The 12,890-nt window shown below is 41.6% G+C and overlaps 1 protein-coding gene across 1 annotated transcript in view; it reads right to left on the bottom strand.

The window, feature by feature from the left end:
• Positions 1–12,890, bottom strand: part of LOC114665123 (bMERB domain-containing protein 1-like) — a 60,270-nt gene that overhangs the window by 14,899 nt on the left and 32,481 nt on the right. The window contains exon 2 of the mRNA XM_028819524.2: positions 8,577–8,697. Coding sequence (XP_028675357.1) covers positions 8,577–8,697 — 121 coding nt within the window. The remainder of the gene's footprint in view (positions 1–8,576; positions 8,698–12,890) is intronic.

Here is a 12,890-nt window from a genome sequence, read left to right on the forward strand (position 1 = left end):
TATATATAAGGGCGGCACGGTGGCGCAGTGGTAGCGCTGCTGCCTCGCAGTTAGGAGACCCGGGTTCGCTTCCCGGGTCCACCCTGCGTGGAGTTTGCATGTTCTCCCCGTGTCTGCGTGGGTTCCCTCCGGGCGCTCCGGTTTCCTCCCACAGTCCAAAGACATGCAGGTTAGGTGGACTGGCGATTCTAAATTGGCCCTAGTGTGTGCTTGGTGTGTGGGTGTGTTTGTGTGTGTCCTGCGGTGGGTTGGCACCCTGCCCGGGATTGTTTCCTGCCTTGTGCCCTGTGTTGGCTGGGATTGGCTCCAGCAGACCCCCGTGACCCTGTGTTCGGATTCAGCGGGTTGGAAAATGGATGGATGGATATATATATATATAACTTATGTATTTATTTTCTGCCATTTATCATAGTCATTTAAAGAAATCCATTTAAAGGTTTCGTTCTGTAGGTTGTATCCTCAGTCATTAGCCAGTCTGGAAAATTACTCTCAGAATTTAACTCTGTGGCTCTGCCCACTCATTCAAATGAAGGACCAATTGACCAATCAGAGGAGTGACTTTCATGGTTGTTTGCAGCTTGGGGGTTGGAGGGTGTATTTGAGCAGCAATATTTGCTTACTTGAAATGGACGAATCACTACTGGGCTAGATATTGGGCGGGACTGTGACAGTGATTGGGCTGTAAAGTGCCTCTCAATTCTGGAAACCCTGGGTGGAGAAAAGAAAAGAATTTTCTAGATGGGTAGTGCGCACATTTAGAAATTACATGAGGAATGGTTAAGTTGTCAACCAGATAACTAAAGTTATGTTACAAGGGGAATTTGGTTATAAATGAACTTCATTCACTGCGGTGGGTTGGCACCCTGCCCAGGATTGGTTCCCTGCCTTGTGCCCTGTGTTGGCTGGGATTGGCTCCAGCAGACCCCCGTGACCCTGTGTTCGGATTCAGCGGGGTTGGGAAATGGATGGATGGATGAACTTCATTCAGACATTAATTTAAAAAGTACAATGGCATGCAAAAGTACTCAATCCCTTTGAAAGTCAACAGAATTTTCTGCATGACAAGAGATTTGTACACATATTTATCCATTTGGTATTTTGAATGTGAACTCTTAGGCTGTAACAATACATTCCTAAAGTCAAAATAAACAATTTCTCTGTAGATATTTAACTGAAGAAGAAACTCCAAAGTTAGTGTTTGCATAAGTACAGTATTTAAATCTCTGTGCTTTGGAAGCTCCAGGTTTATACAAATTAATCACAAATGACACAAAAGTGACAGTCATAATTAAACATAATGAGGTGTTACTTGTGAGTCCTTTCTATCTCTGTAGATATAAAAAGCCCCCTTTGTAAGGACCATAGTCTTGGTTGGACAATCACTGCAAAAATGAAGACAAAGGAGCATTCTGCTGATGGGAAGAAGAAAGGCAAGAGTTTGAATGTCCCATCAAGCACTGTTGGATCCATCATCAGAAAGCTGAAGGTTCATCCCAGACTCTTACTACAACATGCCGTTCCTCAAAACTTAACATCAAAGCAAGACGTCAACTGGTGGGAGAGGCTACTAAAACTCCAACTGTCACTCTCCAAAGTTGGCAATGCTCTTTGGCGGTGTCATGATCTGCTCAAGTCCTGAAAGCTCAGCTGCCAAAAACATTTCCCAAATTGCCCAATAGAGGGGGAAACCACCGTCAAAACTACCCCGTCTAGAAATCCAAAGGGCCAAGACAAAGCTTGATAAAAATCAAAGGTTTATTTTTACAAAACCCGTGCAGGCAAAAAGCTCAGAAGAGCACAAAGAATTCCCGGAAAGGCAAGGGTGAAACACAGAAAACAGAGTCCCAATACAGCATCGAAAAAAATCGTACTCAAGGTAGCGCTGAGGTTCAAATAAAATTAGTAACACAGTCCCAATAGAGCAGTGGTTTTCAATATGTGGGGCGGGCCCTCCTAGGGGGGCGCGAAGATGTGAAAAAAAGAAAACAAGAATTGAAAATATGAAAAATACATCTATTGAAACCAAAACAAATTAACTTAAACTACATTCTGATACTAGAAAAATAAATATAGAGGTAGATAGATGTCGATAAAAGTTAAGTAGGTATACAGTAATAAAATATGCATCTATGATATATCATTAATTAAAAAAGAACAAATTGGTATTAGTGGGCTCCTTTCAAAAAAACCATAGGGGGGCGCAATTAAAACTGTTACAAAAACTCGGGTCGCAAATACTTAAACGTTGAGAAACGCCGCAATAGAGAATCCAAAAATCGTAGGTCAGAGATAAAGCACAGGTTCGAAATCCAGAAATGCAATAGACAACAGCAACTCACAAGAACTCTCCTCTCCCTGGCGCATTCATTGGGAGGACCTCTCCCTTAAATAGGGTGGAAGGCTGTTCCTAGTGGTGATTGGTAGGTGGCCCCGCCCCATAAAGCACAAGGATATAACTAATGCCCTCCCCCTTTTCTAGCATTCACACAGAAAAATATGCACAATAAAAAAAGCACTAATACAAATAAATGATACAAAGTTAAACAAGACAGACATGAAACACAACGGTGAACGACAGCCAAGTGGAAAATGCTGGCTGAAACATGTCAGGCTGGAGTGAAGCTGCAGGGGTCCACAATTTCAAGAGCTCTCCACAAAACAGGCCTCTATGGGAAGGAAGCAAGAAAGAAGCCATTCCTCAAGGAGGTCCACATAAAAGTACGTATGGCATTTGCTACAAAACATGAGAAAGACCCAGTTAAGATGTGGTAGAAGGTTTTATGGTCAGATGAGACCAAAATAGAACTTTTTAGCCAAACCTCAAAGAGGCAAGTATGGTGTAAAACTAATGCTGGTTCTGCCTCCAGAAACACTACACCTACCGTGGCATATGCTGGTGGCAGCATCATGCTATGTGCTGGGACTGGGAATCTTGTCAGAGTTGGAGGGACAATAGATGAACACAAATATCGCACAATATTTCAGTAGAACTTGTTCCAATCTGCTGAGAAGATTCATCTTTTAACATGACTAGGGGGCTCTGCCCCCTGCTCACTTTGCTCGCCCGCTCCCAGGTTTGGTTTACCAGATATACAATTTAAAGAGATTCCATTTCATGGGAATTGTTACATATGCATTATTTTCACTTTTACTTTAAAACTTTTGTAAAAACAATACTTGTCCTTTATTTCCGGCCCAAGGCATGGTTACATCTCTTTCTCGCAGGACGTATAACGCTGCTCGCGTTGTGAAGCGGGTGAGGCTGAACGCACACTAAGGAGAAGCGGTTGGATCATCTGCTGGCTTTCTGCTGCTGACAAGCTGTGTGTTTAGCTTGTCGCTTGTCGTTGTTTTAAGAGCTGGGAGCCCATGAAGCGTGTCTGCCAACAGCAATCCAACAACTGCTAGGTTAGATGTCTGTGGACTTGTTTTAAATGATGTCTCACTGCCTTGTCTCGCGTGACTTTGTAAAAACAATACTTGTCCTTTATTTCCGGCCCCGGGCATGGTTAAATCTCTTTCTCGCAGGATGTAGAACGCTGTTCGCGTTGTGATGGGGGTGCGGCTGAACGCACACTAAGGAGAAGCGGTCGGATCATCTGCTGTCTTTCTGCTGCTGTCGCGCTGCCCCTCGATCTTTTTAAAGCCTGTACAGCAGCTGTCCTTTTGCCACTTCGCGTCTCTGCCACTTGCGTTGTGAAGGGTGGGGGAGGGGGTGGGTAGGGGTTAGGGTGGCTGAACGCATGTAAGGAGAAGCGGTCGGATCATCTGCAGGCTTTCTGCTACTGGCGAGCTGCGTGTTTTGCTTGTCGCTTGGTGTTGTTTTAATAGCTGGGAGCAAGTTAAAGTGTCTCTTGCGGGACTTCAAATTGTCTTCCGAGAAGACCACGTCTCGTCTCCCTAGTCTCCCTTCCAAAGATTTTTTTTTTTATAATAGAGAGATAAGGACTTTAAGCATAAGGTCAAAGAGACACTGAAATGGTTCAAAAACAGAAAGGTGAATGTTTTGGACTGGCCAAGTCAAAGCCCCGAACTTAACCCTATTGGGAATCTGTGGCACTGCTTGAAAACTGCTGTCCACCCCACCAACCTAGAGGGTCTCTATAAAGAATGGGGAAAAATCCCTCATGAACAATAAGCAAAACTGGGACATACCTTCCCCAAAAGAATGAAGGCAGTTACTGCAGGAAAAGGGTTCTCGACAAAGTATTCATGTGTAAGGTTTGAATACTTAGACAGACACTAACTTTGGAGTTACAGTAATCCCTCACTATATCGCGCTTCGACTTTCGCGGCTTCACTCTATCGCGGATTTTATATGTAAGCATATTTAAATATATATCGTGGATTTTTCACTGGTTTGTGGGTTTCAGTGGACAATGGGTCTTTTCATTTCTGGTACATGCTTCCTCAGTTGGTTTGCCCAGCTGATTTCATACAAGGGACACTATTAGCAGATGGCTGAGAAGCTACCCAACCAGAGCACGTATTACGTATTAAATAAAACTCCTCAAATATATTGTGAGCACGGGGGCTGTTCGCACCCCTAGAGGATACGGCCGCTCCTAAAAAAACGCTGAAAGACTACCTTCACTTTGCTCCCTTCCTTGCTGGGCTTACTTGTGGTTACTTTGTCAAGCCATATGCTTCCCACACGGTGCTTCACATACTTAAAAGCTCAAACAGCCCTATTGATTTTTGATTGTTTGCTTTTCTTTCTCTTGCTCTGACATTCTCTGCTCCTGACGGAGGGGGTGTGAGCAGGGGGTCTGTTCAAGATTATTATAGTTAACGAAAACTAAAATCAAAACTGAAACTATTATTAAAAAAACATTTTCGTAAACTGAAATAAAATAATTAACAAAACCGAAATGAAAAACTAAAACTAAATAAAACTATTAAAGTAGCTGGAAAGACTAACTGAAATAAGATAATAATTTACTAAAATATTTTTAGTTTTCGTTTTTGAATGAATATTCTTGCCATTAGTCTTTAACCCTTGTAAGTTTTAACTCTTAAACAGAAAGTCATCCACCACGAGCCGCCCGCATATATTCATCCAGTGAACGGCGGCTGGTGACTGAGGGCGGCTGTTCACACAGCATTTGCGGTGACAGAGCAAGCTGAGTGCGGGTGCGTAAAGCATGCGAAATAGAAAGCGATTTTCATGCCACCTTTCTTTGCGCTTGTTCTATATCAAGATGTAATTCAAACGGCTGAAATCAGAATGTGCTTGTCAACAAAACATTTACCATATGGACAGAAAAATCACGAGTGAGTAACGTTTCAGTTTATTTCTCAGGTGTCTGCTTTTTGTTGACAGCAATTCACCTGCCACTTCGCACTGGAGAAATCATTTTTACTTTCTCATATACGAAGTATAGAGAAAGTATAGTAATCATGAAAAAATTCGACCAAGATATTTTGATGAATCTTGACGTTATAGACTAACCAGTGTCCAACAATATTGTTCTTTGGAACTGTGTGTGCGTGTGCGTGTGCGTGCGTGTGTGTGTGTGTGTGTGGGCCTGTGTGTGTGTGTGCGTGTACTTGTGTGTGTGTGTGTAAAAACACGATAACTCAAAAACGCAACTAGATAGATGGATGAAATTCAGCATGTGGTTGTTACGCCACAATTATACTTCTGTATTAACTGTTGGGCCAAATCCATCACCCAGAAGTGGTACTTTACCTGAACACATACTCGATTTTTTTTTATTTATACAGTTGCAGAGTCCGATTTATTCAAATTCACTTTTATAATAATTGTTCAATATATTATTAAATTGATTTCTTGTTGATGGTTCCTTAATGTACAGAATATAAAAATATAATCATTGTCTTGCGGTTTACTCCTCAAATGTCCATCCCCATATCTGAGTATACAAGAAAATCGAGGGGAGAGCACTCCCGGTTTTTGAAAATAAAATGGCACTGATTGAGAGACTGACTAGGTCATCATACAAGATCAGCATGTTGTTGCTGACCAGTCACTTTTGCTTTAAAAACATTGTTTAACAACGAAGCGATACAAACAAAGGTAGACAGTCTGATAAGTGATGAAAAACTAAACATACTAATGGGTTTTGTATTTATTCCATATTTATTAATTTTTATCTTTTTCAGTTCATATTCACAACTCAAAATACCTGATATTGTGAAAGTAATCCATTAGCAGAATTATATTTTAAAATATTTGTCTCCCTTTTTTCAATGTTTTTCTCTCTTTATCAAAATAGATAGTTGAAATATCATATTCTTTTTGTTCTTAACATCAGCCTTATCAAACATATTGCATACCAGGGATTTTTCCTGCCTTGCATCCAAACCTGCTGAGGTAGACTCCAGATTTCCTGCAGTTCTACTCTGGATAAACAGGTTTAGATAATGTATATGTTGTTCTTAATCTCAGACTCTCTGAGATCTCTGTTGTTTTATGCCTGTCCGTACTCCTATTACCTGCTCTTGCTCTTCTCATTATGGGCTTACTGTCCTTTATGGTGGTCTATTCAAGTCTCACTGCCCCTAACCTTGACACTACATGCTTGTTGTTCTTTGTTTCCCTTAATACAGCTAGGTGGAGTCTGCACACTCATTCAAGTCTAAGAGCCTTGTTCTTCCTAAGCCCCTGTGATTTTCATGAGAAAATATTTTTAAAATGATAAAATTGTGTAAAATTGTTCATATTCAGTGTCTAGTTTTGATTATGCTTGTTATTATCAGACAAAAACAAAACCAGATAGTAAACCAGGCAGTGTAGTATGCTTCCACTAACATTAAACTCATATCCAAATCTGTTAAGTGTACAGTTCTGTCTGATTGTGACACAAAACTAACTCCATAGACGCTCCATGCCATAATTAGTAAAACTAAAACTGAAACTAATATATATAAAAATAAAATAGAAATGTCTTTGTGAAATAAAAACTAAACTAAAACTAAAAATACGCAATGAAGGAAAACTAAAACTAAACTGAATTTCCAAGTAAGGTCAGAAAAAATATAGAAATAAAAACTAATATAAAAAGGCAAAACTATAATAACCTTGGGTCTGTTCACACCCCTAGAGGATACGGACGCTCGTCTAAAAAGTGCTGAAAGACTACCTTCACATTGCTCCCTTCCTTGCAGCTGCTTTGTCAAGCAACATGCTTCCCGCACGGTGCTTTGAATACTTAAAAGCCCAAAAAGCACCTGTCAGTTTTTGATTGTTTGCTTTTCTCTCTCTCTCTGACATTCTCTGCTCCTGACATGCACTCCTTTGAAGAGGAAGATATGTTTGCATTCTTTTAATTGTGAGACGGAACTGTCATCTCTGTCTTGTCATGGAGCACAGTTTAAACTTTTGAAAAAGAAACAAATGTTTGTTTGCAGTGTTTGAATAAAGTTCCTGTCTCTCTACAACCTCCTGTGTTTCTGTGCAAATCTGTGACCCAAGCAAGACAATATAAAAATAACCATATAAACATATGGTTTCTACTTCACGGATTTTCACCTTTCGCGGGGGGTTCTGGAACGCAACCCTCGCGATCGAGGAGGGATCACTGTATTCTTCTTCAGTTTATCATGGTTTATTTTGACTTTGGAAATGTATTGTTGCAGAATAAGAGTTATTAAAAATTACTGAATGGACAACTGTATGCAAATCTAGAAGACTTTCAAGGGGATGGAATACTTTCCACGCCATTGTAGCCTATTGAAAGGCAAAGCTAACTGGCTTGATAGACTACGGCGTGTCACTGTTGTTCCTAAAGACCATGCTAACTGAGCCAACCCACCAAACTGTGCAAGGCCGTCTATTAGGGGCTAGATGAACTGGGACCTCAGTGAAAGTCGGAGTTTGGGGGGGGGGGGGGGGTGCATCAGACTTACTTGAAGGTAGCTGACTGTCAGGAGTCGCAAACGCCTAAGAATTCCAAAGCACGTAGTCCCACAAATGCCCACTAGAGGGTGAAACTATCAAACCAGGTTAGTAACAAGGGCAAACAACAATCTTTACATATACTGTAAAAATATTTATCAATAACCAAAAAAAAAATGTTCTGTTACACGGAGTAGCTCTGAAGAACACAAAAGGTGTACAATGTCTGTTAAAGACAAATCCAAAATCGAACAGAGTGCTGATACGATATCTCAAGTAGAGCAATAGATCAATTAAAAAAATCCAGTAAATGGTGAAACACGAGCAAAACACTAATCCACTCACCACCCCAAAGCATATTCATAATGAGCCACCAGGAACTGTGGAAGATCCCCCCAGATTCATAAGGGGGTGGGCAGCTCCTGGCAGTGGCTTGCATGCATAAAGAAACAAGGAGCAGTGCGCATATTCATCAAATGCAACATTAACATAACCAACTTAAATCAAAGAATCGAAAATGAACAAAAGAGACATAAATCATGAACTTGAACCCCCACCTCCCAGCACTGAGACATGACACCATACAAACTCAACAAGAAAACGTTCCAAAGTAATGAGATCAGATGATAAAAAAATCACCACTTTTAAAAATATGAAAAACTTTATAAGGGGGCAGTGTTTCACAGATAATTATTGTAAAAGTATTTGGGCTTACATGTATCTGAGCTCCGACTCCCTCCTGACCAGGACCTCCCTTATCCTTTCAATCTTGAAGAGCTCCCCCTCGATGTCATCTATAGTGATGGTAGAGTCTGCCATGGAAACGATGTCTTCATCTGGAAAGAAATAAAAGAAAAAGACAAGAAAACGATCCCGGTGTCTACAGGGGCTCAACTTGCTGGAAGCAGACAGTTTGAAGTAGGACCTCCTCCATTTCCCAGACTCCCAGGAAAATAAAAATATTTGGATTAGCAGCAACTGGGGAAAAGTGAAAAGCCAGGCAGACACACAGAAATCGAATAGCTCAACGGTTCTCTTTGCTCAGTTTACAAAGCCTACTGAAATTTCACTGTAGATGTGGGGACTCGGAGTGAGTCACCTGTCCTGCTGGAGCTGAAAGTGCATACCGAGGGAAAGAAGTGCATACATTAAAGTTACCTTTGTGGTTGTGTTGCAAAACTGAAAGCAATAAAGTGTTTTGCTTCTTCCCTAATGTTTAAATGGTTTCATTTTATCTTCGTAGATTTTTTTCATTACTGTTCATTGTTTTCCAGACTGCTCCAATCACTGGTAGGTGATCCTACTGAGGATGTAGAACAGCTATTCCAAAAATGAAGAACACAAGGTGAAGCTTTCAACTAGACTTTCTGTGTTCTGCAATGCATTATTTCCATTGTTCTGTTAATTTATTATTGGTCCATCTATCCAGCAGAGGGCGCTAGCTCCCTGGTTAGAATAACTTCTTTTGTAATTGTAGCATTTTAAGTAACCCAAAACTATCCATATTACTAACTGAGAATGGTAAACTGGATATGGACGCAGGTACATGCCCATGGACGCAGGAGACATAGTGCGCAGGCGCCACACAAAAACGAGGAATCAGCCCCCCGCCCCAGAGTGAAACGGGAGAGACTACAAACGACACAGCCACACAAACAAGAGGAGTCAGCGCCCCGCTCCAGAGTGAAACGGGACAGACTACGGAGTCCACAAAGGTCCACAACACACAGCATAATCAAACCTGAGATGGTACGGAAAGCACAGGCGCCTACAACGCGCTATACACCGCCAACAACGAAAGAGCTCAACTAACAGAAATAAGAAATAAAGCAACAAGCCCAGAAAATACGGAACCCTAAACGTCCACAACACACAGCAGAGGCAAACCCGACATAGTACGGAAGGTGCAGGTGCCTACATCGCGCGTCGGAAGGCGCGGGAAAGTACGAAAGGTAAAGGCGCCTACACAGCAAAGTGAAACCCGACATAGTACGGAAGGTGCAGGCGTCACCGCCATATTGGGAGTGGCACTACTGCGGAGTGAAGGCGCAGGCGTCACCACCATATTGTGAGTGGCACTACGGCGGAGTGAAGGCGCAGGTGTCACCGCCATATTGTGAGTGGCACTACTGCAGAGTGAAGTTAGGAATAATGTGCTGCTTGGGATTGTACAAACCGCTGAACGTTTTATACCAAATTCAAACACAATACAGCTCAACGATACAAACACGAGCCCACCTGGATAAGATCAATGAACGCAGGCGCCTACAACGCGCGTCTGAAACTGCGGAAGCAAAGCAGGCACGGGTTCAAAACGAACGAGCTCGACTGACGGATATACAAACATGAGCCCGCCTGGATAAACTCAATGAACGCAGGCGCCTACAACGCGTGTCTGAAATGCCGCGGGCAAAGCGGGCACGGCTCCAAAACGAACGAGCTCAACTAATGTATTTCAGGATACCCAACGCCAGGAGTAGGCGATCGAAGCGAGCAGGGGGCGGAGCCCCATTGTACAGATATAATTTAAAAAGGCGAAATCCCTCCCATGGTGATACGGCGGTAAGAAATCACATAAGAGAAAATAACTTAGCTTTCTTTAATGAGGATTTACGTGGCATAACAGACAAGGAAGCCAATGAGAAACCCATATGAGAGTCTGCCATTTTTGGCGCTGCGCTGAAAGGATTTTCAGGATCGGATAACGTAATCTTCCATCTGTCCGTTGGCTTCAAAGTGTGCCGGGCAATGTTCCAAGGCTTTATACTCTTTCTCCATGTGCAGGCCCTTACTTACAGTAGGTAAATTATGCCATTCCAAACAAGGCAAAGAGGGGATTCAATTTCATGCACGTAGAAATAGTACAATGCCCATTTTTGTAGTTGTCCCTTTCTCGTCTTCTAATGCTTGCCTAGCAGTTCTAAATGATGAGCCCCTATATGCTAAATCTGGCCTTAGCTGTACATTTGAGAAGAAGCACATTTAAAATATTTGCACAGAGCACAGTGACATTAAACTCACAGTATATTCTGATTACAGTCCAATTATGTATTATCTGTTAATTGTATTCTATTTAGTTATTATTATCTATGTGAGTTTTGCTGTTCTCTAATGTTCCTTGTATTTTGTGGGTGGAGTCACCTGTCCATCACCATTAAGGGACCGCCCCCAGCTCATATTAAGGCAGGCTGGGAACTGAAGTCCAGGGCAGTTCATTTTCAATGCATTCTGGTGGGATTGGTGAGTATTGTATTTTATATTCTTTGATTATTTCTTGATTTTGCTACTTAGATTTACATAGTCCTCTAATAAATCCAAGCCAGGGGTTGCAGGTGATCCCCCTCCCTTGTGGGGGCATGTTAAGCATTTTCCAAGACATTTCCATTGTTCTACAGTTGAAGATTTGAGATGCAGATCGGGAGATGGACGAAATCGAAAAACAGGCAAAAAGTTAAAAACCAGGAGACAAAAAGGAAACTCAAGTGAAAGTGAAATGAAAATCAGGATCTAAATTTGTTGCAAAAGGTCAGGCCTGAAAACGCTAGAAAAAGGGTTAGAAATAGACCAAATTTGACACAAAAAGGCAATGTTTCTCTCCGTAAACTCGGATAAGAACGTGATCTCACTGATGGCATTTTAACCCGTTATGGGAGGACACGAATTCCGAATCCCCACCCCTAACAACTATTGCAGCAACGGTTAGACAAAAGGGCGGCGTTTGTCACAAAATGGTGTTTGTCCCATTTTTTTTTTTTTATAATTTTATTAGTATTATTTGAAGAAAACAACATTCCATACCAGTGTCTGGCCTGTTTCAAAACAAAAATTAGAAATCAGATTGAAACAATAACTCAAAATATTGATATTGATTGATATTTTAAACTCCAAGATATAGCCTTTAACCAATCAAAAAGCCCCCAAAACTGATGCAAATATTATTTAAATAAATACTTTCATAGTATATATTTTTAAGTTATATTTTGAAGAGCATTTTGGCTTGGTGTAGGTCAAAGACAACCACTCTAGTGAAAGCTAGGCTGCCTTCTGATACCCCTACTCTGGGCAGGCTGATGGGATTCCCACCTTTTTAAAGTCCTCATTCCACTTTGGCCACTTTGTAAGATAAATCAGAACACATTTTTGCATGCCACTCTTAATTATTTATGCTCACATGTTGTTGTATTTTTATTTATTTATTTATTGTGTGAGTGCCATGGAGGACAGATGGGCATTCCAGCTGGATGATGGCATGACCTCTGGACCAGATGGAAGGTGCCAAGGGATGGACAAACAGAAGCCAAAGGCCAGGAGCAGTTCCATCCCCCATATGTTAGGAGGCAGTGGACTCCTGGAGGACACCCCACAAGGGGTAATGGGAACTGGAGTTCTGAAGTACAACACTGTTGGTGTCCCTGGGAGCCACAATAGGGTGCTGTCCTGGCTTTCAAATAACCCGGAAATGCTGGTTCACCAGAAGCTGTTATGAGTTGGGAGGCAGAAGGCGAGACTCGACTGGAGGCGGAATGAGTGGATAGAATTTCTTTGTTTGTATGATTATTGGCTGTCCTTTATGCTTAGGGGATTACAAATGACTGGGTCTGGGACACTGTTGTGCCCCCTACTGGTTGCAATTGTCACATTTCACCTTATGTTTATTTATTTGTGTATATTTAAAATGTATATAATTTTGTCCAGAATATTGCTCCATATATACTGGATGAAAACAAATCTGCAATTTTAACAGCAGTTATTAATTGGCAAGTGATGGTGCCCCACAATGTCTATATTTAAAATAAAACAACTCTGGTCCAACTGCATACACAAGTGCTCAGAAACTGGCCCAAATGACCAAAACAAAAAAATGACATTCAGGAGGCCCCCATGTCTGAAATCCCTCTGAAGAAATTGAACACCTTTCTTTCCTTGACCCAGCTTAAGAATATAAGGGGTTCAGAAAATGAATGACTTCTTCTTTCCGCTGCTCCCATTACGGGTTGTCACAGCAGATCATCTTCTTCCATATCTTTCT

This window comes from Erpetoichthys calabaricus, chromosome 14 (assembly GCF_900747795.2).
Source record: "Erpetoichthys calabaricus chromosome 14, fErpCal1.3, whole genome shotgun sequence".
NCBI lineage: Eukaryota > Metazoa > Chordata > Cladistia > Polypteriformes > Polypteridae > Erpetoichthys > Erpetoichthys calabaricus.